The 27875-nt window shown below is 42.9% G+C and overlaps 1 protein-coding gene across 1 annotated transcript in view; it reads right to left on the reverse strand.

The window, feature by feature from the left end:
* Nucleotides 1-27875, reverse strand: part of LOC126235003 (uncharacterized) — a 554297-nt gene that overhangs the window by 85065 nt on the left and 441357 nt on the right. Inside the window, exon 5 of the mRNA XM_049943740.1 lies at nt 16826-17092. Coding sequence (XP_049799697.1) covers nt 16826-17092 — 267 coding nt within the window. The remainder of the gene's footprint in view (nt 1-16825; nt 17093-27875) is intronic.

A 27875-nucleotide genomic window follows, 5' to 3' on the forward strand; every position in this document is an offset into this window, starting at 1 on the left:
ATTTTACCGTCCACAATACTCGGTGTTCCCTGTCCGTCATTGCATCAGGTATAGATGGTCTTGATTTAGCTGTAGTTGTTTTCCGCTTTTCCACTTCACAGTCTCATGTCAGACAGTGGACATCGGCAACTTGAGAAGTGTTGAAATCTCCCTGATGGATCTGTTACTCAGATGACATCCAATGAGTAGTCTACGTTCGAGGTCACTGAACTCCCCTGGACGACCCATTCTGGTGTTAGTGTTTCTCTACTGACAACACAATACTCCCCGCTACTCTTTTTACACTGGTGGGTCCGCATCACGTGACATCTAGTGGTCACTTCTGTATTACGTAAGGGTGTCCGGATACTCTTGATTGGATAGCGTACGTAATATTTATTTTAATTAGGCCACCAACAAACCCCAGCCTTCTGATTACCATAGCACTCACCACAACTGTTACTATCGAATATAGAGTCGCCATATCATCATCACTATTTAATCACAGAAATAATGATGTATGAATGTAAATTCTCTTCTGGAATGATTGAACCGTAGCAGCTTGGCCGGCGCCAGTACGACAACAATAGGGAAAATGCAAACTATAAATGAATGAACTTCTCACACTGTCTCTATTACATAAACGAGATAAAATTTGCGTTTCAACATTGCTTGCGATGGCGTGATGGTAGATAACGAGAAACTCATTAAGTAATTAACTGCAATCGTCCACAATAACTTTCGTTTATAATCAATATGTACAGTGTGCGAACTTGCTCACTCTATATTGAGAAAGCTGACAACTCGTTTGCACGTGTTTGGCTGGACAGCATCCTGCTCCGAAGTCGATCGAACCTGTCTACCGTTATCGCTCTCTACTGCTCAAGCCACACATGCGTGACGTGAACATTACATTATCAGATCCTGCACTTTTATTAGTCTCTGCTCACACTCTTATACAAGCCATTAGCTCTGAATATTCCTTTGCATTTGCACTACTTGCTCAGCGAGGCACCTTTAGCACGACAAGCAACTAGCAACTGTACACCAGATGAAGCGGTTAGTGGCACACATCGGCAAATCCTGAGACAGTTTCGACGTTATCGTTGCAGCAGAGTGTGCGGTGAGGTCATTTCTGTTAATTGTTACACTACCATACAGCTAGAATTTTATTACCTAAGCTGTACATCATATCATGAAAAACTTGCGCAAGGACAGACAAAGCACGTCGTGGTAACTTGTCTCGAACACAAGTATTTTACATTATTGAGGAAAAAAGGTACGGAATAGTACAAATACACTAATTTGTTCTGGAATGCAATTGTTACGTACTCTTCCGGTTATACGATGAACTGTATAAGGTAGCCAGTAAAGACTGGATAAAAAGTACATACGGTGCTATCACCTAGAAGACAGTGCAATAGGATTGTAAAATCTCCGTGGAAACAGGCACAGAGTCGTGCGTACGTTGTTGCGTTTTCAGATAGTGTTGGTTAATTAGACCTTGGTAACAATAACAATTTTAACGGGCGATTTGCATAAATTCAAATCGAAGATTTGTGACAGTGGACACAGCGGCGCGGAAGCAGAGGCATCGTGACCACAGATCGTATCATTCTTTGCCGCCTACATAGGTCGTCAGGTGGGAATAGACCTCGAATTCATATCTCTGGTTGTCGTGAAAGCAGTATCAACAAAGAAGAAGGTGACTGAAATAAAGCATAGAATGTACCAGCTAAGAATAAATCCACCAGTTCACTTAAACTTTTGAATCAGCATTAAATTAGGAAGGCTGCTTCCTTTAATTTGACGAGACTCTTTAGTGATGTGAACTGTCTCACAGGATAAACTAAATAAATGTATATAAAAGTTTAGTTACAAAATTGGTATGCCATTCCCACTTATTCCCTCTTGATAACCTCTTATGTCCGTCTACCATCTATTATGGTATTGGCTCAAAACGTCCTTGACTTTATAATAGGCCGGGTCTAAAGCAGCCCCAGGCTTACTCCTTGGAATGGAATATGAAAACTAAAAGAAAGATGATGGTAAAGATATACAGCTTGTGTCGCGCAAGACATCAGCTTCACTTTGCTTACTCATAAAGAAGTATACTCTTACAAGCAGTAGGATTTCCTTCTTCGTCTAGGACATATGGTCCCAGAATCAAATTAGAAATAGGTCGTATCCTCTGATTCGAATAAAGTTTTCATGGTGTTTCCGTTGGATATAAGGCAAATGCCGAACCTGGAAACCCCCTCCTAGAATAACTATCACGCCATTTTATGTCAGTTTTCAGTAACGGCGTAAGTGACGGATATTAATCCAACTAAACAGTGATGATTCAGGCTCAAGGCTTATAGCACGACGGTTTGGTGTACCATATTTCGGCGATTCTAACTCTCTTACCTCAATGAATTTAATGGCGTCTATTTAAGTTTCTGGTATTTTAAGGAAAGCGATTAATGACAGGTTCAATTCAGAACAGTTATTGTTAGCAGAGTACCAACAGCACGATTTATTACTTAAAACATAACTTGTTCCCACTAGTTCTAAATATGCACATTTTAGCAATATTCGCCGCACCACCACACGACATTGATCAAGCAACACTGAAACTGTAAAGCGAAAAAAATGGTGCCGCGTGTTAGTATCCCAGAAGTGAACCAGCAGTTTCATCCAGACAATGCTGGCAAGCACATCGTGGGAGCTCCGCTCGACTACGGATGGCGGTTATCGCTGAAACAACCGATTTCGGTTATATCCGTTCCTTTCCAAGTCAGTTTAACTGGTTTCTGAAAACCGGTTTTCGGTTTTTTGGACTTATTATATCCTATAATAAACATAGAAGTCGAACAAATTTGAAAAATTGTGACTCTCTCAGTTTCAAGATACATAGAAACAAAATATTAAATTAAATAGGCAAATAAAGGAAAACTTCGCCCTTCCACCTTTCGCTGCTATTCTCAAAATGTCTTCAGTGGATAAATGCTAGAAAATATTACCAATAGTCTCGTACTGGTTCTACGTTATTGAAACTCTGCTGAAAAATCATGTTGTAATCCGGGATCATACCAGTATTTGGGCATTACGAATAGCTGAGGTTGAATAAGTCTGTTTTATTTTTTTTTTCAAGCTAATTTGTCCCTTTTCAAGGGCTACAAGCAGACAGAGGCATATTATATAGACACCGACAGCAAATCAACTACTTTCTATTTTTATTGTGCATTATGAATGACTAGTAATTAAATTGTTAAGTTTTTAATTTGTTTCTCTCACCATAATCTCAATCTTCTTTTTTTAATTCATAGAGATGGCAGACAAATCATTAATATTTCAAAGCAAATAAAGCATTGTACTTAATTGTTATGTCACAACGTAAAAATATTTTTAGACTAGAGTTGGTGCCATTCTGGCAACGACAGCGAGAAACTACCGTACAGACCAGGTCGGGACAAGTCTTGCAGACTGCACGTACACGCGTACCTTAAACTACGACATACACAATAGGACATTGTTGTCTCAGCTGTACCAATTCTTATGCCATGTATCTGTTGCTCGTTTCTGTCGGCACTGTTATTAGAATAGCACTGATCTCCTTCCTCGATTTCTGTAACAACACAATATTTCAAAATAACGCAAATTTTACGTATAAAATTACTTCTTTTCTAAGAAATTTTTATTTAAAAATGGAACATTTTAGCACTGCTGCTATGGCTAATTGATATTTCGTTTTCTTTTTACCCAGTTATTAGTAAAAAATAAAAAAGCACCTGTTGCAACCGAGACCAAACAAATATCCCAGAACACCGGTTACTCAGAACGAGGATACCGGTATAGGTTTTGACCGGTCGGTTTTTCCCGTCTCTACGCTCGACTCGACTGTGCATTCGGACTCTACTGTCTACTCTCTCCGCTCAACTGCAAAACAAAGCGCTGTCGCCCAGCACCACCTGTCAAACATTATTCAAGCCATTGTCAGCGGGCAGCGATTACTTTGGATTTCTACCTAGATAAAACCAGAGGTGGCTTCAATATACTCGCTGCGATCAAGCAGATCGATAAAGTTACGATCGAATGTTACACAAAATGACAAATACTTTGACCTGTGACGATAGAGGATCATCGCAGTCTGATGAATCTATGACTTATTTATGATTTACATGTGATTGTGTAGAAAAAAGCACAAAAAGCGTACGTCGCCATCTTTATCCCTTGCAGATGGCAACAATACATCTCCCTTCTTCAGGACACAGTACATTCCAGCTAACAAAGTGGCACTTCCACCTGAATGGTTGATAATAGTAACAATAATTACAATTACTATCGTTCTAATGAAGCGTATTTCGGACTTCCATCCGCATCAAATTATTAAATACCCACGAGCTTTCGGATGAATTCTACTTAGCCGTTTTAAAATGATGATTAACAACTTGACAGTGGCCAAGGAGCTCTTGCCCGAAAGCTCGTTGTGATATTTAACTACCTGACACAACAGGAAGCCTGAGAAAATTTTATTACTTTATATTACCGTGAGCAGCCGTATATTGCTCTCCATCGTACGTAAATGCAAGGTGTGTCTGAAAAGTTCGGTGAATGGTCCCATATCTTAAAAATCGCACTGGTTAGGACGAGGCGCCTCCACATACGCATTGAGAGGTATGGCAACAAGCGCCCCCTATGGTGCAAATCACCGAAGTGAAGCTGTGGTTCCAGGCGCTACAGTCTGGAACCGCGCGACCGCTGCGGTCGCAGGTTCGAATCCTGCCTCGGGCATGGTTGTGTGTGATGTCCTTACGTTTGTTAGGTTTAAGTAGTTCTAAGTTCTAGGGGACTGATGACCTAAGATGTTAAGTCTCATAGTGCTCGGAGCCGTTTTTGAAGCTGTGGTGCACACTGCGACCATGCAAATGGAGTCAGTGAGATAACTCATATCATTGCAAAATGGACGGAAAAGTGGAACAACGTGTTAACATCAACTTCTGCTTCAAATGACGGAAAATGGCGACAGAGACTTACGGAATGTCAGTGCAAGTTTGCGGTGTTGGAGCAGCGAGTAAAGAGTGTGTGTGAGTGGTTTAAATGCTTTAGAGACAGAAAGGAAGATGGCGAGGATGAGCCGTGGTCCAGTTGACTGTCAACAAGCATAATCCCATACAACATCGAAAGACTGTGACGGGTGCTGGCGGATGATCGGCGACTGTCTTTGAGAATGATAGCATAAGAGCTGAAGACAAGTGAAGACAGTGTAAGCGTTATTGCTCACGAGCGTTTTCAAAGGCGGAAGGTTTGTGTTTGGTTTGTACCGCACACGCTGACAGAACATCAGAAGCAGACTCGGATGGAAATTTCTGTAGATTTAATCAACATTTCTGGTCGGAATCGCAGTTTTTGGAAACCACCATTGCAAGAGATGAAACCTGACACTACCAGTACGATCTGGAGACGACGCCACAGACAATGGCACGGTTTTCATAGACTTTCCTGGCTTCCAAAAGAAGTCGGCCGACGAAATCCAAGATTAAAACGATGCTGATCGCCTTTTTCGACGGTAAGTGTTTAATGAATCATGAATTTCTAGCCGAGGAGCAAACTGTCAGTATTGGGGTAAAGCAAATCCTGAGCCATTTTGTTTGTGTGGGTTGCATACATTCAGGGGCAGGTATATATTTACAAAAAAATTATACACAATCCCTTAACCTATTGTTAGGTTGCTAATTGATTTATGACTCCTGGGGGTTGATTTATGATCACCTGGGGATAATCTGTCTTTCTGGGAAACCCTCATCCCCCTTCCCCATCACTCTGGGAGATGAGGAACACCCCCACCCCCTCAGTGATATGAGCACAGTTTTGATATCAAATTAATTGACTAATTAATTAAATTGTTCAAGTAATTACCCTATCCCCTATGGGAAATCCCCCAGCCCTCCATCATTGCCCCCTCCCCTCCTCCATCTGGAAATGGTGGAGAAAAAGACTAAGTTGTACTGAAGAGAAAGGATCTCACTACACGAAACTCAAATCAGTGTCATATAGATATGAAATGAAGGTTGCCTTGCCTTTGACTGAACAGTTTCAACTACTTTTCAAGTTCATCCAGCTACCTACTGCTAAGCAAGAACACTTTCCCCTGCAAATAATCCATTAATAGTCTCCTATTTGTGATAATTCATATATGTCTTTCGCATCATTATAGTGAAAAGCAGTGGGTTGATGGATGACCTTGAAAAATAGCTGAAACTTGGTAGTTAAAGGCAAGGCAACTCTCATTTCGTACCTATATGAACAAATTTGTCGCTAACCACCTTATAGATCTTAAAAAGTGTCCAGATATGAGAGGGTGACATAAAAGTTTCCTTTCATGTCCTCCTTGGCTAAACAGTATGATATTACCAGGCTGGAGACTGCAATATACAACTACAGAACAAATCGTGAGTTCGACCCTGTACAAGACTGTTCAAGTGTATTTGACTTTAACAAACAGAATTTACAATGTGCTCCACTGTACGCTGTGTCAGTCACATCCATGTGGTGTCAGCTAACTAATAAGTTACAGAACAGCAGCTGTGTGGTGTTTAACAACCTTCTGCAGTTTGTCTACAGGGACAATAAGAATTCCCGAAAATTGACTGGTTTGCAGGTAAGTCTGCCAGACTCTCAACACTGAGAAGAGCTTATAAGTTATGCACTGTCTGCATATAGTTTTAATTATCTACCTGTAAACTACGTGGAGATTCTTAACACTGACTCCAACAAAGACAATATAAGTATTGCACAGAAGTGCTGTATTAAAGCAGGAGAAACATATTTCTCTCAATCCAGGTCATTGTTCTCTACAGTGCTGTCAGATACAGATATCGCCGAATTAGGACCGGTACCAACAAACGGTGTTATTCCACAAATCCTACGAAAAAGCATGAAAGTCACATACTTAAGGCATTCCACAATAAAGAAGTTGCGCCCTTAAGTGCAGTTAATGTGTTGTGTGTACGAAAAAGAAAACTGGAAATGGAAGAGATCAAAGCAAAAAAACGAAAAGCGGAGTAGCGCGTAAAGAAAGAATATAAACTGCTATTTGAAAAAGAAGAGACTATTACATATGTGCAGACAAGGCTTACATATTGCTTTAAACACAGTGTGTGTCCAAATCTGGCTATCACTGGAGAATATAAAATATCTACGTTTACTGTTAATAGCAGTGGTATGTGGCCATATGTTGGAGTTCTGGCTGGCTGAAAAGGATGGATTGGAGCACATTTACTGCGTTAAAGCACACACGACAAACCTATTTATAAAGCTGCATTCCCAACTGGACCTGCTTAAAAAGGATGGTTACATGGTATCCACGCGTGGTCGACTGTATGTTATTCACAAATCAACAGAACAACCGTTTGCAGAATTTAAAACCAACTGCATAACAACATTTAATGACCACTCGTTTGCAAAAGTTGTAAACATAACGTTCTATACAGAAATTCCACTAGAATGTGCAGCAGTAGAGCTGGTAGCGTACATCCAGGAAGATATGGAGTGTTATAACAATATTAGTATGCAAGAAATAAGAGGCAAGATTAAAATCACCGAATGCTCTAGTCTAGAAGAACTAATGGAAGGAGCAGAGCAAATTGTTAAAGCCATAAAAGACATAGTTTACAGGAAAAAAATTAGATATGTTTTGGAATTCGAGAACATACCTTCTTTGTACTTGTCAAATTACTGGTCAGAAAAAGAATTAGAAGAGTGCAATGTAGATTGAAGAATCTATGAAGGAGACGAAAAATGGAAAGGCAATGGAAATTGATGAGATTGCTGTGGAACTGTTAAAGTCATTGGAGAAAGAAGGGAAAAGGGAGTTGACTGAATTGTGTAATGAAATATACATGACAGGAGAATGGCCAAAGGACTTTACAGAAAGTTTCTTAATATCTATAGAAAAGAAAAGTAAAAAGTGTGAGGAACATAGAACAGTGAGCTTGATATCGTATGCAGCCAAATTCTTGCTGAGGACGCTCAACAGAAGGCTATATGGAAAGCTGAATTGCGTAATAGGAGATGAACAATTTGGTTTCAGGCGAAGAGTGGGATCTAGAGATGCCATTGGGCTACTGAGAGTGATAGGGGAGAAGTACATGGAGAAGAAAAGGAAGGCGTATGTTGTGTTCATTGATTCTGAGAAGGCTTTTGACTGTGTCAGATGGGACAAACGGATAGAAATCCTAAGGAAACTTGGAGTTGACTGGAGGTATAGACGGCTAATTAGAAATTTATGTTTGAACCCGAGAGAAAGAGTAAGACTAGGAGGTGTGATGAGTGAAGAAATTGAACTTGGAAGATGTGTAATACAAGGTTGTTGTTTATCACCAGCACTGTTCAATATATATCTGGAGGTAATTATTAGTGAAAGTTTTGATGGAAGGAGACGAGTTTGCATAGGGAGTCGGAGAATGGAGTGTATGAGATTTGCAGACGACGTTGCTGTGATGGCAGAGAGTGCAAGAGAGATTGAACAAATGTTAGATGATCTAAACACAAAATTAGAAGAATATGGAATGAGGATTAACAAGAAGAAAACGAAAAGCGTGGTAATTGGAGGAAAGGGGAGAAAATGCTGTATGAAAATAGGGGGAGAGGAAATGGAGCAAGTGAATAGCTTCAATTACTTGGGAAGTGTAATAATAGATGATATGTATTGCTCAACAGAAATTAGGAAAAGAATTGCAATGGCAAAAGAAGGATTCAAGAGGAAGCAGGAATTAATTTATGGACCACTAAACAAATATCTGAGGAAAAGACTTGCCAAATATTACATCTGGAGTGTTGCACTATATAGTGCAGAGACCTGGACATTGAGGAAGGAAAATGAAAGAAGATTGGAGGCACTAGAGATGTGGATATGGAGAAGAATGAAAAAAGTGAAATGGGAAGACCGAGCAAGGAATGAAGAAGTATCAAAAAGAGTTGGAGAAGAAAGAAACAAGCTGAAAGTCATCAGAAAGAGAAAACGGATTGGACATTGTTTGAAGAGGGACTGTTTATTGAAGGAAGGAATAGAAGGAATGGTGGAAGGGAAAAGGGGAAGAGGAAAAAGAAGGTATCAAATGCTGGACAATATCAAAAGAGGCAAATATTCAGAAATGAAAAGACTGGCTATGGACAGACAAACGTGGAAGAGGCTTAACCCATGACAAGACCTGCCATAAGGCAGAATACCATACATACATACATACAATGTAGATTTAAATTATAAGATAAAAATTAAGGTAGATGTTATTAAAATCACACCAACCAAAAATTAAGAAAGAGTTGTTATCTGTGTGTAAATGTGTATGTAGAGATTAATAAAGTATTTTTACGAGAGTATTTGCTTGTCTTATTCCCTAACCTAATAAAAATCCAAAGAATTTAAGAAGGTCTGTGTGCATGTATTTCGGATGTAGGTAGTTGGATGACCTTGAAAAATAGAACTAGGTAGTTGAAGGCAAGGCAACCCTCGTTTCGTACCTATGTGAGTATTTTGGTATAAGTAACTTGTATCCACATGAGGCCTGTGACTTCTTACAGAGTAGTAATGGAGCGGTTTCGTCTTGCATTATAGGGATTGTATTGCTACTTATTTTTACTCCGTCCCAGCACCTACATATAACTCCGACTTGTAATGCCACCACAAGTAAGCTCATGTGGTTAGACCGAGAGAGATCTTCGTGAGTTATGCCACTACACCTTGTGTCAGGTTAGATGACCGTTAACTGCATGGGCTTTGTGTGTAGTTTTAAAGGTAATAATTTAGATTCACATAGGTACGAAACGAGGGTTGCATTGCCTTCAACTACCTAGTTTCAAAAACTTTTCAAGGTCATCAAGCTAACCACTGTACTGTAGTATAACCATGCAAAAGAGGTATATGGATTGTCATAAACAGAAGACTATTAATGGATTTCTGACATGGAAAGACGTTTTTGCAAAGCAGTGGGTAGTTGAATGACCTTTAAAAGTAGTTGAAACTAGGTAGTTGAAGGCAAGGCAACCCTCGTTTTGTACCTATATTAATTGTTTCCAGACTTTGTGTTTTCACTATATCCATCGCCGAGTCTCATATAGCCAAGAAACGAGGGTTACTACTGTCAAGGTGGAAGTTTACGAGGAAATTTTTAAACGGGTGCAAAGCCAGAACTGTACCGGAGAGGACAGTGGAATTTTCTCCATGACAACGCCCGTCCACACATTGTGATCCATGTGCTCAACTTCCTCGCTGAGCGCAATGTGACTTTTCTTTAACACCCTCCTTATACTCCAGATTTGACGCCAGCAGATTTGTTTTTGTTTCCTTGCCTTAAATTAGCACTGCAAAGCTTACGCTTCGCAGACGTTGCGGATATCCAACAATGCATGATCACTATGTATCGAGCAATTCCACAAGAAGCCTTTTCTAACAGTTTCCAACAGCCTTACAACCGATTTCAGTAGTGTTTTGTAGCCAAGGATTATTAAGTTGAAGGTTAGTAAACGAGTTTTGTTTGTAATTCTTGTTTCTTTTATTTTCTAAAACCATTCACCATACTTCTCAGATGCACCTTGTACACTGCCGGAAAAAAATGTAACACCACGAAGAACTGTATTCAGTGGCACCAGTGTATGAAAGGTGTGTAGTGAGGTTCAAAATGGTTCAAATGGCTCTGAGCACTATGGGATTTAACATCTGAGGTCAGCAGTCCCCTAGAACTTAGAACTACTTAAACCTAAATAACGTAAGGACATCACACAAATGCCCGAGGCACGATTCGAACCTGCGACCGTAGCGGTCGCGCGGTTCCAGACTGAAGCACCTAGAACCACTCGGCCACCCCGGGCGGCTGTGTAGTGAGGGATTTTAGTTTTAGTGATTCATTTGTCATGATCATCGGCTATCAGATGACGCTTAGGAGGTCTGCCGGTACGCCCTCTACGAGGCGTGTTTTTTAAGTAAGGTCCGTTTTGTTGTAGACACTAGCAGTTCGCGCGCATACCGCAACGAGCGCATGCGTCGTGTACCGGCATGACTCGGGAACAACAGTGCTCAGTTTCAGCTCTGTAGCTAACCTGTACGGTTCTGTTCTGTGCTTTCAAAATATTTAAGATTATCAACTCGCCCGCAACGTGTGAGGTTCGCTCAGTGATACGGTTTTTGTCAGCAAGGAACCTGTCTGCCGCAGAAATTCATCTACAGATTTGCGAAGTGTACGGTGATACTGTTATGAGTGAAAGCAAAGTGCATTAGTGGGTATGAGAGTTCAAAGATGACCGTGAAAACGTCCATGATGAGGACCGCTCCGGTCGCCCTTCTTTGATTACAGACGATTTGATGGCTTCAGTTGAAGCGAGTATTCGTGAGATCAGGCGCTTCACAATGACAGATCTCTCAAACGAATTTCCTGACGTGTCGAGATCAGTGCTTTACAACATTGTTTCTGAACACCTAAAGTTTAGGAAACTGTGCTCCCATTGGGACCCGAAACTCCTGACAGAAGACCACAAAAACCAAAGATTTGAGTGTGTGATGAAGTTCTTGACTCGTTACCACGAAGAAGGTGGTGGCTTCTTGAGTCAGATCGTAACTGGAGACGAAACATAGGTTTTGCATATCATGCCCGAATCGAAGCAGCAGAGCACAGAATGGAGACACACACACTCGCCTGTAAAGGTGAAGGCCAAACAGTCTCTGTCCCAGTGCAAAATCATGTCATAGGTGTTTGGGATAGGCGTGGTATTTTGTTGGTCGAATTCATGCAACGAGGAACCACTATCAATGCAGAGGCACCCTGCCAAACCCTGAGAAAGCTACGCAGAGCGTTTCAAAACAAAAGACGCGACATGCTGATAAAGGGAATTGTCCTTCTCCATGATAACGCAAGACCTCAGACTGCAGGTCAGACGCGCTGTTCATTGGACAGTTTTGGCTGGGAAATTTTAGACCACCCACCCGACAGTCCTGATCTTGCGCCGAGCGATTACCATCTGTTCCTCCATCTCAAACAAAACCTAGTGGCAACTGTTACAATGATGACGACGTGAAAACGGCAGTGAACTCTTGGTTATCGTAGCAGGTGCAAGTTTTTATGAAGAGGGTATTTTAAAATTGGTTGTGAGGTACGATACGTGTTTGAACAAACTTGGCAACTATGTCGAAAAATAGAGTGAAGTATGTACTTTCTGAAAAAAAATTACTTTTTTGAAATAACCTCTCGATGTGTACTTGTGTTCAAACGGACCTTACTTAGAAACACGCCTTGTATTTTGAGTCTGCAGGCAGCAACTGTGCTTAGTTTACAGGTGGACAGCCTGCGCAGCACTCTCTTCAGGGTGCAATGATGCCCTACCAACGAGTACTTACTCTCTATTGCACATCTTCAGCCATTTGAGTGGGGTTGCTTTGTGGGCCTGTGGGAAACTGAATGAACTTACCGATGCATTGCTACACATGTTGGGCACAATTTGTCTCTGCTTTCAACAGTGGTCTCTGGACCAATCTCACACCTGTAGACCAGGTTTGGACGTCCGCTTAACACAGACACGTCAAGGTCGATGCACTGTGCTGGCAGCGGTGGCCAACCGAACATCTTCCAGGGACGAAATCCGCACCTGCTGTTACATCAGGGATCACTGGGAACCGTTTGCTTGTAGTAGGATTAAGAATACATGATCCTGTGGCCAAGTACCACAATACCAACTACAACCCCTCCGGGCATCACTACAATCGAGTCGTGAAAGGGTTGACTGAAAAGTGGAATGGCACTCTGTTGTCTTCAGTGATGCGAGAAGGTGTTGTTTGTATGTGAGTGATGGACATAGACATGTACGGTGTAGACTTGGTGAGCTGCGCATTCCACAGTACATTTGCCAACGACACACAGGTCCCATCCCAGGCTTCATTATTACGAGGGCCATCAGTTGCAGCTCGCTGATACAGTTGGTGTTTAAACAGTGTAAAGTAAGTAGTGCCCGTTACATTGCACAGGCTCTTATCCCCGTGTTATTGTCATTTCTTAGACATGGGGGTGATGGGCTTTCACAGCAGAACAATGAACGTCCATATACGGTTGCTGCGACGCACCATGTTCTTCGTGGTGTACAACAACTGCCCTGGCCAGTAAGATCACGGTATCTCTCGTCAGTCGAGCGTGTATGGGACAATAGAAAATGGGAATTTCCTAGTTCTCTAGAACTACAGGAACCATTACCGAGTTGCAACAAAGGACACAAGATGTGTGGAATAAACTATCGCTGGACGTCACTTAGCACCATTACGATCGTTTGCATGCGAGAACATACACCTGCATTGCCACCAGAGGGTGGTGCACTGTGTATTGAAGCGGCTGTTTGGGCACCCTTTGTCGTGCGTTTCATTTGGTTTGAATTTGTTATCACATACACCTACAACGATGGAATTACTGTCAATAGGAAACCTTGTCCTTAAAGATGTTGCGTTTTTCCTGGCAGTGTATTAACGCTATTCCTTAGCTTTCGACCACAAAGTAATTACACAGGGTAATTCAACTGCCCCTACTGCTGCATTTTATGGAACCAGCGACGACTTCAAGTACCACACTCAAGCTTTTCATATTCTCTCGCTTGCTATGTGCAAACTATTAGTCCTATAGAAAAAATGAACAGGACCTTCTTGTAGGAAATTTAATGCAGTTGAATTCTGTACTGGCATACTTTTTCGATAGAAGCCATAGCTTTCGAATTATTCAAGAAAAACGTACAAAAGAGACCTTCAAAAGCGTTTTTTTTTTAAATAATCGAAATCTGTGGCCTCCCGCAAAAACGTAGTCCAGCACAAAATTTAAATACGTTAAATTTCCTACCCAAAGGTCCTGTTCGTTTTTTCTGTAGGACTAACAAAGTGGTTCCCAACCTTTCTTGGACCCCCTCCCCAACATAATCACCAACTTACATACCTAACTAAACTGTAGAATGAAAGACTTTTCTTGTGAAACTTTTATTTTTAATATGATGGAAGATGAATGTTATTTGGTTTGTTTGTGTGTGTGTGTTCGTGTGTGTGTGTGTGTGTGTGTATTATTTAAAATGATGGAAGATGAATGTTGTGTGTGTGTGTGTGTTCGTGTGTGTGTATTATTTAAAATGATGGAAGATGAATGTTGTGTGTGTGTGTGTGTGTGTGTGTGTTAGTGTGTGTGTATTATTTAAAATGATGGAAGATGAATGTTGTGTGTGTGTACGTGCGTGCGTGTGTGTGTGTGTGTGTGTATTAGAACGAATGAGGAAAGAATTCGTGGTGCATCGCAAGCGCTACTCACAACTCCTCCTTGGATAAGAAAGCTTAGTATCCACAGTGAAGGTAGACACTTGTTACAAAATATACTCCCCCTGCATTAGTCCTCTCCATTGTCGCACCTGTTTGACCTGCACAGTGCAACCCTATTTAAAATCAAACAAGTTAAAATGTATGCACTATACTCACTGTTCGTGAATCGCGTGATTGCTGCACTCCTTACTTCTGAACTGGCAGAATATGGAAGACTCCAGGCTGTTAATGCTTTGTGTTTGACCACAGCCACTAATAGTACTACTAGTTGTAATAATAATAATGATGATGATGCTATGTACACACTATAGTAGCTCTTATGCAGTAACTGCTGTGTCGTTCAATCAATTAATTCATTTATCTGTTTCGAAGAGAGTAAGCAGTTTATGGACTACTGGAGTTACTATCTGCAACTTTCAGAAGACATTTCGTGAGATATTTAGCATTTGTTACGCATATGTCTCACATTTATCACCAGGTATACACAGGACAAAGCACAGCATATGTATGCAGTGGGCGGAGTATGAGAGGAACCTGTAACTTCCATCGCATTAATGCTACAAATTGAGAAAAAGTAATTATTGATAACTTATATAATCAGTATTAGAGTCTTACAAAATTGTCATAGTAGTAATGACCTTTTGAAAATAATTTCGTGACTAAAAGAGAATCAAAAAATTTAGTTTTTACCCCTCAGAAAATTTTATTTTACCCCTCAGGGGGTAAATACCCCTAGGTTGGGAACCACTGGACTAACAATTTTCACGTAGCGAGCAAGCGAGTATGAAAATCTAGCGCGTGGTTTCTGAAGGCTTTGCGGGTTGAATAAAACAAGGCGGTAGGGGGCCATTGAATCACCTTGTATAGTTGCGGACGTCCGCTTGTCGTGGCATTTATCAGCAAGGTAATTACACTACTAGCCATTAAAATTGCTGCACCACGAAGATGACGTGCTACAGACGCGAAATTTTTACCGACAGGAAGAAGATGCTGTGACATGCAAATGATTAGCTTTTTAGAGCATTCACACAAGGTTGGCGCCGCTGGCAACACCTACAACGTGCTGACGTGAGGGAAGTTTCCAACCGATTTCTCATACACAAACAGCAGAGGCGTTGTCTGGTGAAACGTTGTTGTGATGCCTCGTGTAAGGAGGAGAAATGCGTACATTCACGTTTCGGACTTTGATACAGGTCAGGTTGTAGCCTATCGCGATTGCGGTTTATCGTATCGCGACATTGCTGCTCGCGTTGGTCGAGGTCCAGTGACCGTTAGCAGAATATGGAACGCCGTGCTGGATCCCAACGGCCTCGTATCACTAGCAGTCGAGATGACAGGCATGTTATCCGCACGGCTGTAACGGGTCGTGCAGCCACGTCTCGATCCCTGAGTCAACAGATCGGGGCGTTTGCAAGACAACAACCATCTGCACGAACAGTTCGACGACGTTTGCAGCAGCATGGACTATCAGCTCGGAAACCATGGCTGCGGTTACCCTTAACGCTGCATCACAGACAGGAGCGACTGCGATGGTGTACTCAAGGACGAACCTGGGTGCACGAATGGCAAAACGTCATTTTTTTGGATGAATCCAGGTTCTGTTTACAGCACCATGATGGTCGCATCCGTGTTTGGCGACATCGCGGTGAACGCACATTGGAAGCGTGTATTCGTCATCGCCATACTGGCGTATAACCCGGCGTGATGGTGTGGGGTGCCATTGGTCACACGTCTCGGTCACCTCTTGTTCGCATTGACGGCACTTTGAACAGTGGACGTTACATTTCAGATATGTTACGACCCGTGGCTCTACCCTTTATTCGATCCCTGCGAAACCCTACATTTCAGCAGGATAATGCACGACCGCATGTTGCAGGTCCTGTACGAGCCTTACTGGATACAGAAAATGTTCGACTGCTGCCCTGGCCAGCACACTCTCCAGATCTCTCACCAGTTGAAAACGTCTTGTCAATGGTGGCGGAGCAACTGGCTCGTCACAATACGCTAGTCACTACTCCTGATGAACTGTGGTATCACGTTGAAGCTGCATGGGCAGCTGTACGTGTCCACGCTATCCAAGCTCTGACTCAATGCCCAGGCGTATCAAGGGCGTTATTACGGCCAGGGGTGGTTGTTCTGGGTACTGATTTCTCAGGAACTGTGCACCCAAATTGCGTGAAAATGTAATCACATGTCAGTTCTAGTATAATATATTTGTCCAATGAATACCCGATTATCATCTGCATTTCTTCTTGATGTAGCAATTTTAATGGTCAGTAGTGTATCTCCAGGTTGGGAGCCACTGGACTAACAATTTTCACGTAGCGAGCGAGAGAGTATGAAAGTATCGCGCGTGGTTTCTGAAGGCTTTGCGGGTTGAATAAAACACAGCGGTAGGGGCCATTGAATCATCTTGTATAGTTGGCGGACATCAGGTTGTCGTGGCATTTATCAGCAAGGTAATTATTACTGCGGATATCTACGCAGAGTACTCGTGGTCCGTGCTAAAAGCAGTAACGGTAGTCGGATACGTACCTGGGCGAGCGCGTGCGGCTGGAAGCCGGCCTGGCGGAGCTCGGCGAGCAGGTAGAGGCGCGCCTGCTCGCCGGGCGCCGTCTCCAGCAGGGTGTTGAGGAAGCGTAGGCCGGCGGCGGGCAGGTCGGGGCAGCCGCCGGCGCTGCCCAGCATGCCCGCCAGCAGGCGGAAGCGTACCGGCTCCGCCAGCCGCAGCCGCAGCGTCGACAGCGCCTCGGACACGGCCGCGTGGCCGCAGCCCGGCGGCTCGCAGGCGCGCGTCAGCAGCTGTCGGCACGCACAGCGCTCTACTCAGTCGCGTCACTCCACTCCGCACTACTGCGTCTTAAAACAGCACACAAACACTGTACAGTACAAAACGCGGCGCAGACGGATGGGTTCGTACGCTTACTGGAGCATTTGGGGCACTCAACTAGAGTCACTGCCAAAGACAAATAAGAGGGTCACTTCAAATGAAATGTACACGATTTTTTAAGGGGGGTAGGACGTCAAACGGGCCGACTTGGAGCAGGAGAGGCACCACAGGACATTTTAATTTCCACTGACTATACTTTTACAAATAAATTCATAAAACTTTGTCAGGATGACCAGGAAGGATTCAGAATTCACACTCTCAGCAGTGGAACTTCGAAAATAATAACGAAATAATTTTTTTTACATGCGAAATTTCATCTTTTATTCAATTATTAATGGCAGCATTTGTTGCTATAGGTACACTTTTCTTCATAAGTGTTGTGTACATAGTTCCGCGTAGTCAGCGCGTACACAACTTTCCTAATAGAGTGCGCCCCGCTAAGCACAACAGCGCAGGCGCAGCGCTCGTCCGTCTCCGCACTACGAGATGGCGCTGTCTTAGAGACGGACCAAATTCTGCTTCTGCATTAGTCTGTAGTCAAGTTTCAGTCTGCGCCTAATAAGATTATCATATTCCGGTACATAGCCATGAAGAGAAATGTATAGACACCTTGTCAAGTATCAGAGATATGTGAGCCGGCCGTGGTGGTCTAGCGGTTCTAGGCGCTCAGTCCGGAACCGCGCGACCCCTACGGTCGCAGGTTCGAATCCTGCCTCGGGCATGGATGTGTGTGATGTCCTTAGGTTGGTTAGGTTTAAGTAGTTCTAAGTTCTAGGGGACTGATGACCTCAGTAGTTAAGTCCCATAGTGCTCAGAGCCATTTTTAGCCAAGAGATATGTGAGAATAAGATTAACGTACAAAGACCAAAGGAACTTCAGATTGTCAATTGTAAATAGCATCCAGAACCAAGTTAAGTTATTTTTATGGTTGTTATTATTTTAATAAATGTGTTTGAAAATTAATCAAGTTACGTTCAAAGTTGGTCACCCTCAATCTGCTACTCTAAGCGTGCAAGTGGCATTTCTATCGTCTGACCTAACGGCAGAAGATAAACACGCCACGATAAGACCACGAGACATATTGCTGACACTCGCTTACCTCGTTAGAGCGACAAGTCAAATAATCTGATGGTGTGTGTACTGAAGGTCTTACAGTACGCACACCACAATAAGTAAGAGATCCTTCGATGAATTTTGCACAGCATACAAACCAAACTTAAAGGTGTATGAAACTCTAGAATTTTCCAAATCTATTAAAAACTGTGGTAAAAGTTGAGGTAATTAACTACAAAATTTGTTTTCTTTTCTAAACATGAAGTTTAAAATACAACAGATCATTCGTTTTTTCATAAATTGAATAAATTGTAGAGTTTCGTACACCTGTAAGTATGGTATGTATGCTGAGCAAAATTCATCGAAGAATCTCTCTAACTTATGAAGAAAAGTGTACCTATAGCAACAAATGCTGCCATTAGTAAGTGAGAAAAATGATGAAATTTCACAAGTAAAAAAATGTATTTCGTTATGTTTTCGAACTTACACTGCAATGGGTGTGAATCCTGAATCCTTCCTTTATTAATTTATTTGTAAAAGTATGGACACTGGTTATTAAAACGTTCTGTGATGCCTCTGCTGCTCCAAGTCGGTCCTGCTCCAAGTCGGCCCGTTTGACGTCCTACCCCCCTTAAAATCGATCTTTTATTCTATATGTTTGAAAGTTTTACAGTGTGTAGATACATCCTTTAGGAACAATATTTTCATTTCTCCACATAATTTCCATCCCTCTCAGCTGTCTTACGCCACCTTGGAACCAGCGCCTGTTTACCCGCACGGTAAAATTCTGGACCAACCTGTTGGAGCCACTGTTTGGCAGCGTGCACAAGGGAGTCTTCATCTTCAAACCTTGTTCCACGAAGAGAGTCTTGCAGTTTCCCAAAGAGATGATAGTCACATGGAGCCAGGTCAGGACTGTAAGGTGGGTGTTTCAGTGTTGTCTATCCGAGTTTTGTGAGCGCTTCCATGGTTTTTCACTGACATGTGGCCGTGCATTGTCGTGCAACAGCAAAACATCCTGCTTTTGCCGATGTGGTCGAAACCGACTCAGTCGAGCTTGAAGTTTCTTCAGTGTCGTCACACATGCATCAGAATTTATGGTGGTTCCACTTGGCATGACGTCCACAAGCAAGAGTCCTCCAGAATCGAAAAACACGGTAGCCATAACTTTTCCAGCAGAAGGTGTGGTTTTGAATTTTTTTTCCTTGGGTGAATTTGCATGATGACACTCCATTGATTGCCTCTTCGTCTCTGGTGAAAAATGATGAAGCCATGTTTCATCACCTGTCACAATTCTTCCAAGAAATTCATCTCCACCACTTCGTACTGTTCCAAAAGTTGGCTGCATACCGTTTTTCTAGCTTCTTTGTGAGCCACTGTCAACATCCTGGGAACCCATCTGGCACAAACCTTTTTTAAGGCCAACACTTTCAGTATTCTGCAAACACTTCCTTCCCCTATCCCAACGTAGCGTGACAATTCGTCCACTGTGATGCGTCTGTCTGCAGTCACCAATTCGTTAACTCTCTGCACATTGTCTGGAGTGTGTGCAGTACGAGGCCTGCCGCTGCAAAGATAATCCTCAATATTGCCGTGCCCGCTTTCATCACGTAACCTGCTTGCCCACCGACTAACTATACTGCGATCGACAGCAGCATCTCCATACACCTTTTTCAACCTCTTGTGGATGTTTCCCACTGTCTCGTTTTCAGAGCACAGGAATTCTATGATAGCATGTTGCTTCTCACGAACGTCAAGTGTAGCAAAAAAAAAAAAAAAAAAAAAAAAAAAAAATGGTTCAAATGGCTCTGAGGACTATGGGACTTAACAGCTATGGTCATCAGTCCCCTAGAACTTAGAACTACTTAAACCTAACTAAGCAAAGGACATCACACAACACCCAGCCATCACGAGGCAGAGAAAATCCCTGACCCCGCCGGGAATCGAACCCGGGAACCCGGGAACCCGGGCGTGGGAAGCGAGAACGCTACCGCACGATCACGAGATGCGGGCATCAAGTGTAGCAGCCATCTTGAAGGCATGCTATGACGGCGCCTCTCACGGGAACTGGTTGAAATAAGTTTGAAAACAAGTGGTAGGGATGTATCTACACACTGTAAAACTTTCACACATGCAGAATGAAAACTGTATTTTTACAAAAATAGTGTGCATTTCTTTTGGAGTGACCCTCGTATGTTCCGAGCAAGGTCTTAAGGATCTGTCTTCTTCTCCAGATCATAGATAGACAGAAACCCCCTCGCAAGTCTAAGAAAGAAGTCAATATGTTAGCTACATTTCATAAGCAACGTATGACCTAATGCACAACAAATGTAAGCTCATAGTGAATCCTTGTTTTCATTGGAAGTATATGAATTACGCGCACTGGGTTACTTCATTAGGAAATACCGCAATGACTATTACCATTCAATATCCAATAGACAGTTAATCACAAAGATAACACATGCGGCTATACTTTCTGTAAAACAGTTCGACGAAGCAGGCAGCATGTGCGCAACACACTGCTGGTGCTGGTGCTGCTGCACCATGTGGCTGGTTAAGCAACATTCTCTGTGTGCACCTGATGGCCCTGTGGAGTTCAGCAGACTAGCAGCCTTATTTGTGCTTCCAGACTATCACAGTCTCGAGCGTTGAGAATGGCCTCAGTTCCTTGAGGAAGGGGGCACAAAAATTTCCTCCATTATGCCATATCCAGCTGAAGCCACCTGTTGATGATTTGATCCCATATAACTGACATACTGTAATGCTTATGGCTCCATTTCACCTGTTGTTCCAAACTGTCCCAGACATTTTCTGTAGGATTAAGATGGGGAGATTTAGCGAGCTGGTCAAGGCGCGATGGAGTGTCTGAGTGTTCATCAATCCAGGAACACATGTGTGTGTGTGCAGCACTGATCAGATGGATGTTGGAAGACAGAAGTATCCTTAACTTACTCATCTTGATGGTATACAAGAAACGGCAGCATTTGGTCTCCGAGAATGTTATACTGAACAGCCTGATTGATGTGGGCTCAAGTCATGTTACGAAAGACACCTTCCAAAACGTCACACATCCGACTTCCGACCTGAACCTCACCCTCTATATGGTGTGGATAAATACCTCATTGAGCGTGGGAGCTCTCGACACCTTGCATCGCTGAAAAGAGGCTAAATAGCATTGACCACACAATGTGCGCCTCCCCTTCAGTAGTTAGCTAACTTATTTTTATGTGTTACGTATTTTGATACAGTGACAAAACCTGTAGAATGGTTGCACTTTGACCATTTTACGTATTGAATTGACATACGTGAAAGTTGAGCCTTACCTGCTATGACTGTGCGAAACTCTCTCTGTGAGCATCACAGTTTGTTTATTCACCTTTATGAAGGCCTGAAGACTGCTAGGGACACTTGTGTCTGAATGTCTGTCGATGAATGACAGCCCGTTATTCCTAGAAGCCGAAAGCAAAACAAAAGGTAGTGGTGATGGACGCTGGGTCTGGAGTGAAATCGAGTTTCTAACTCATCCAAAAGGTGTTCCACTGGGTTAGGTCGGGACTTTGGCCAGAATAGTCAATTTCCAGGTTGTTACTGTCCACAAACCATTGCCTCACAGATGCTGCATTAAGACAGGGTGCATTGTCATGCTGATACAGTCATCGTCTCCGAACTGTTCCTCTACTGTGCGCAGTACGCAATGTTGTGAAATGTGTTCGTGTCCCTCTGCGTTTAACGTTTTCATAAGCACAATAATGGGACCACACGCTACCCGCGATAACTACCCCTATATCAGAAGAAAAGTTCTTCAGGCGTTCGCCAAACCTAAACTCTCCCATGGTATTGTCGCAGGGTATAGCGTGATTCATCACTCCAAATTATTCATTTCTTGTCATCCACTGCGTAGTAGTGTTGCTGTTTATACACACCTCAAGCGTCACATGTCACATGGCATTGACTTAAGAGGCTTGGCTTATGAATAGCTGCTCGACCACTATACCCCATTCTTTTAGCCCCCTACACACAGTTACGGTGCTTGCTGTGCCGCTGGTAACAGTTTGGAACTCACGAGTAAATCCTTCCGTTGATTTTCACGCGGTTTTTTACATCCACGCTCCGTAATACTCGGCAGTCCCCATTCGTCAATGCATGAGGTCTGTCTGGTTTTGGTATAGCTGTAGTGTTCCTTCGCGTTTCCACTTCACAGTCGCCTCACCAGCAGTGGATTTCGGAGGGTTTAGAAGGGTTGAAATGTCCCTGATGGATCTGTTACCCAGGTGACATCCAATGGCGTCCACATTCGAAGTCACTGATCTCTGATGGCCCATTCAGTTGTTACCGCTTTTCTACTGACAACACTGTACTCCCCGCCTCCTTCTATACTGCCGAGTCTTGTGGCACCTACTTGCTCAAAAAAAAAAAAAAAAAAAAAAAAAAGTTCAAATGTGTGTAAAATCTTATGGGACTTAACTGCTGAGGTCATCAGTCCCTAAGCTTACACACTACTTAACCTAAATTGTCCTAAGGACAAACACACACACCCATGCCCGAGGGAGGACTCCTCGAACCTCCGCCGGGACCAGCCGACGTACTTGTTAATTTGCATTACAACGGTGCGTCCGGATACTTCTGACCAGGTAGTGTATATACTGTATTCGTGATACTGGAGCTTCATGTTAAACACAATTCCTACATGAACATTTTGAGCACGCATGTTTAACTGTTCTTTCATTTTTCCTTTTATTTGTTGTTTCAATTTTTGTAACTGGAATTGTCATTTTATTTATTGTTTCCGTAAATCAGTTCAGTTGCTAGGTAATTGTGATGTTCATAAACGTGCATGTCTTGATGTTTGCTTCATCTGCTGCAGTTGTAGGCAGTTCCAAGAGTATGTAGTTTGTAAAGTTTATTTATATTGAATATGCAAATTAATTTCTGCCGAGTCCCACGAAACCACAGGACGTCATGCACAGAGTAGAAAATGCAATAATGACGCGTAGTACGAAGTTAAAATGGTGTGCTGCGACTTCATATCAAAAAATTTGTTAACGTGCTGTAATTTTCATATTACGAAAATAGACAGGTGTACTATACGTCTTGCTGCAACAAGGGAGCAGGTTGTGGGATCTGCCAGTTTCAATAAATGTTTAAAAAATGCGTATCTCGTGACACTGCTTCTCAAATCTATTCTGTTGGCACAGGCGTCCCCCCCCCCCCCCCCACTCCCCCGATCCTTTTTGGGGACAATCATTTTTAATACCTACAGAAGATGGAAAAAATGTGTAGAGCCTTAAGGAACAGAGACAAAAGGAATAGAAATTGTGTAAACATAACAACAATGAACTGACAGAAATCGAAGAAACTGGACTGTATTTCATCTCCTCGTCTGGAAGGGGAAAGAGTCAGCCGAGCCTCTCCTCCCTTTCTCCAGCCACACCGAGTGAAAAGCTGTCCTCTCACATATCTCCCATATACCATAATTAAAACAATCTCCAGCAAGATAGGACGATTCTCTTGAAGTGGTTTCTTACTGCAACTGCTGCCGGGTACTTGTTGCAAGACACTTAGCTAAACAATCGGCCTGTGACCTTTTCAGCGCCTACCATGCTGTGAGTATTAATTACTATTCCGGTCCTTAGCATGACGAAATGAATCTTGTGTATTGAGCAAGCCCGCATGTTCACTTTTCGAAAGCATCCTGCAACCTGAAACGAAAGGCAAATCTACTGGTCACTCTCTAGAAGAGACCCCATCATCTTCTGGCCTCAAACTAGCGAGCTCTTCTTGCTAATTTAACATACATCTACTTATTTTTCCTTAACATGACTACGTTAATAAAACCTCCATGATTCTGATATGCCCAACGCTTACACTGAATGATCAATGGGCAACAACCGCTTGTGTACATTTCTTGCTACCGTTCTTTCAGAATACCAATCGTCATGTGATTCGGTAACAGCCAATCGCCAACTCAACATTTCCTGCATTTCCGGAGGATAATAAAGGGTAGCTATCTGTTAAGTCGTCATAAAGAGGGCATTCCAAGAGTGGAATAACTGAGGGCTAGTTATGCTTACCGTGCGCAGATTGCTCAAAGAAAAAGGGATCTTGGTCGTCTTAAGTACTTGATAGAGAAATACGAGTCAAGGTGAGTTGCAACAATAGTCGCTCAACGTTTTGTACTAAAACGAGGGCTAGTTATGCTTACCGTGCGCAGATTGCTCAAAGAAAAAGGGATCTTGGTCGTCTTAGGTACTTGATAGAGAAATACGAGTCAAGGTGAGTTGCAACAATAGTCGCTCAACGTTTTGTACTAAAACGAGATAATATCTGAAATACGGCTCAAATTGATTGAAATGGTTCCATAGAAAAACCCACAAAATATACTCGTATCTGGTTAAGTTAGACAATTTTTATGTTAAAAAAAATGGATGACAGAAAGTGCAAGTAAGGCAAATAGTGTGTCAGTTTTGTGCACTAGGCTCCAAGTGTATTTAATGGTTAGTCATAACCGGTGAAAAGTTGTGAAATTGTGAAGTAATTGTGCCATACGTAAATACTTTCCAAAACACTTGATGTATCACGGACTTCTCCATATCCATCGGAAAATTTCTGTGGGAGTCAGTCGTAGTCACATCTTTCCTCGCAGTTACCTTGACATGTGCTGTTTAGAAAATACAGAAGCTAAGAGTAGTATTGGTAAGGGGTTTACATCTCCTGTGCAGACGCACCATCTAACCCATGAATGTGCTGCGGATTATAACTGCTCGTATAAGAAGACCAGAATCGTTTTATTTCTGTCCTCCACATTGTCCATGTTTCGCATCCTCAGAGCACAGTGCGGAAAACATAGCTTTTTTGAATCTTTGGCTGATGTGAAGATTTATATTTTTTGATATTAGCCGCTGATTCGTTTTATGCAAAGCTTAAGTACTTCGTTCAATCTTTGCTTCTACATCTTTCCTGAGTTGATCTTGCCAAGCTCGGTGGCGCACTGGACTCGTATTCAGGGGGACAACGGTTCAAATCTGCGTCCGGCCATCCAGATTTAGGTTTTCCGTGATTTCTCTGAATAGCTCCAGGCAAATGCCGGGTTGGCTTCTATGAAAAGGGCACGCCCGATGTGCCTCACTATCCTTACATAATTCGAGCCTGTGCACAGTGTCTCTCACGATTTCACTGTAGACGGGGCATTAAACCCTAACCTTCCTTCCTTTTTTCGTGTCTGTCTTTATCTCATCGACTTCCGAGTAATCAAAATTCGTCCAGTTCTTAAAGTTTAATACTGAACCACCCAGCACATCCAGTTGCTGTGCAACACACTATTTTACCTTAATTTTTTTGTATGTGTGCATCCCGCAGTCATCGAGTACCGCAGGTTCGATTTCATTAGGTATCCGACTCAGTCCCTGTTCACAATCGTTCACTACTGCTCAGTCATGTGTGAACCTTATCAACATGACGGGTTGTCTGTGTCAAAGAATTTCCTAATCAAGGTAGACATTTCCTTCCGTCATTACATCTTCAATATACACGTTAAACATCTGTCGTTAAATTGAGAAACCGTTCCTAACTCAGTACTGATTACTACAGTCTGCTTTGCACAAAGTGATTGGCTTACCCTTCAATCCCTGTAGTTTGTACGAAGTTGATCAAGAGTGGGAAAGATCTGATTCCATTACTCATCATCTGAGGCTCTCTCCAGATCTATAAATACAATGTATATTTCCTTTTTCCCCTAAATCTCCAATATGTTGTTGACTGCAGCGATAAAACTGATTCGTGAGTGCCCTGGTTTCTACTAAACCTAAACTGTACCTCTATTAAAATATTTTCAGTATCTCATTGTTTAACTACGTGATATTGCATTTGGGTTGCTTGTGATAATTGCTAGACTGACATTGCGGTAATATTCACAACCATTTACTCCTGCTTTCTATATCGACTAGTATTCCCAGCTTGCATGTTTGTCTTAAAATATCACGAAAAGTTTGACTGTGGCTTGTACGTTTGTTTCACTGTCTAGAACGCTGTAAGCTTCAAGCAGTTGGGCTCGACTTCGTTTGTACTTCTGAATCTGAGAACTGATAACAAGTCGATTACTTTTGACAACGTCTCCTTTTCGTAACCTGACGTATTAGTGTTTTTTCTTTTAAAGACAAGGCAACACGTTGCACCGATGTTCACCCGTTTAGAACAGGAGTGTGTTTCGGCCGCCACGGGAAAACATCGGCTTTCTCCCTGAGCGGTGTGCGGCAGGGACTGTTTGTTGACGCTTATCTTTGTGGGTAGCAGGCGTGTGGCGGCCTGCAGTTTCTGATCTCCATCTTTCCCTGAGTGTGAGAGCGGGCCCCCTCTCACGCACCGTTCGCTGGAGCGAGTCGTGACGTGACAGGACGCCTCCCAATCACCCACCTGCCGGCTGCCGTGTCGCCTAAACCGTGCCTCCAGAAGCGGGTCAACCACTGACCTTATTGGCTGGCTACTGGAGTCTCTTACAGCAGGTAAGCAGGCGAGTATTGAACTCACGGTAGACGCAGTAAAGAGGTTGGACAAAAATATGCAGACACCGTGAGAAATGTATGCTCGAACATAAATGCAAGCGCTAGCCCAGCCTAAAAATAGCGCTGTTGTATTTCATCACAAAAATCTTCACTTTTCTCAATAGTAAATCGTGGTGAGAATAGTGTTCTGTGTAATTGTGAGTGCATTGTGTAGTAGCTAAGTGAATTCAAAAATGGTTCAAATGGCTCTAAGCACTATGGGACATAACATCTGAGGTCATCAGTCACCTAGACCGAGAACTACTTAAACCTAACGAACCTAAGGACATCACACACATCCATACCCGAGGCAGGATTCGAACCTGCGACCGTAGCAGCTGCGCGGTTCCGGACTGAAGCCCCTAAAACCGCTCGGCCACAGCGGCCGGCTAAGTGAATTCAGACGTGGTAGTATTATAGGTGCACATATGGTGCGTGCCGAAGTGTTTGCTGTTTCAAGAGGCGCTTTATCGAAGATTTATATCTCACACGGGGAAAGCGGAAAAACATCCGCTAAGTCACAACGTGGACGAAAGTGTGTGTTGAGAGTTGACGACAGACGGTCACTGAAGTGGACTGTCCGAAAGATAGGACGACAGCTGCAGAAGTCACTGCAGAACTGAATCTCGCAATCGCGAACCCTGTCAGCACCAAAACGACAAGAAGGGTGGTTCATACGCTGGTCATTGCAGGGCAGGCTGAAATTTGAAAATCACACGTCGCTGATGCAAATGCCCCTAACAGGAAAACGTGGTGCCGAATCCATAAAACATGGTGCGGAGCAAGGGAAGGAAGTCATTTGATCGAATGAGTCCAAGTTCTGACGAAGTTTACGTCCAAAGAGTGAAAAATGGGTAGGTTTGGTGATTATTTGGGCAGCCGTTTCGCGATATTCCATAGGCACCATGGTTACTCAGCAAGGTCATACTACTGCCTAATATTATGTGACCATTTTAGTTGATGTGGTCCACCTCACGGTAAATGTTTGTTTCCCAATACTGATGTGGTCCAAGACGACAAGGCCACTGTTCGCACAGCTCGCATCGTCCAAGAGTGGTTTCTGAGCACGAGGAGGGTCTGCTGCATCTTTCCTGGTCACCACAGT

Source organism: Schistocerca nitens, chromosome 2 (genome assembly GCF_023898315.1).
Source record: "Schistocerca nitens isolate TAMUIC-IGC-003100 chromosome 2, iqSchNite1.1, whole genome shotgun sequence".
NCBI lineage: Eukaryota > Metazoa > Arthropoda > Insecta > Orthoptera > Acrididae > Schistocerca > Schistocerca nitens.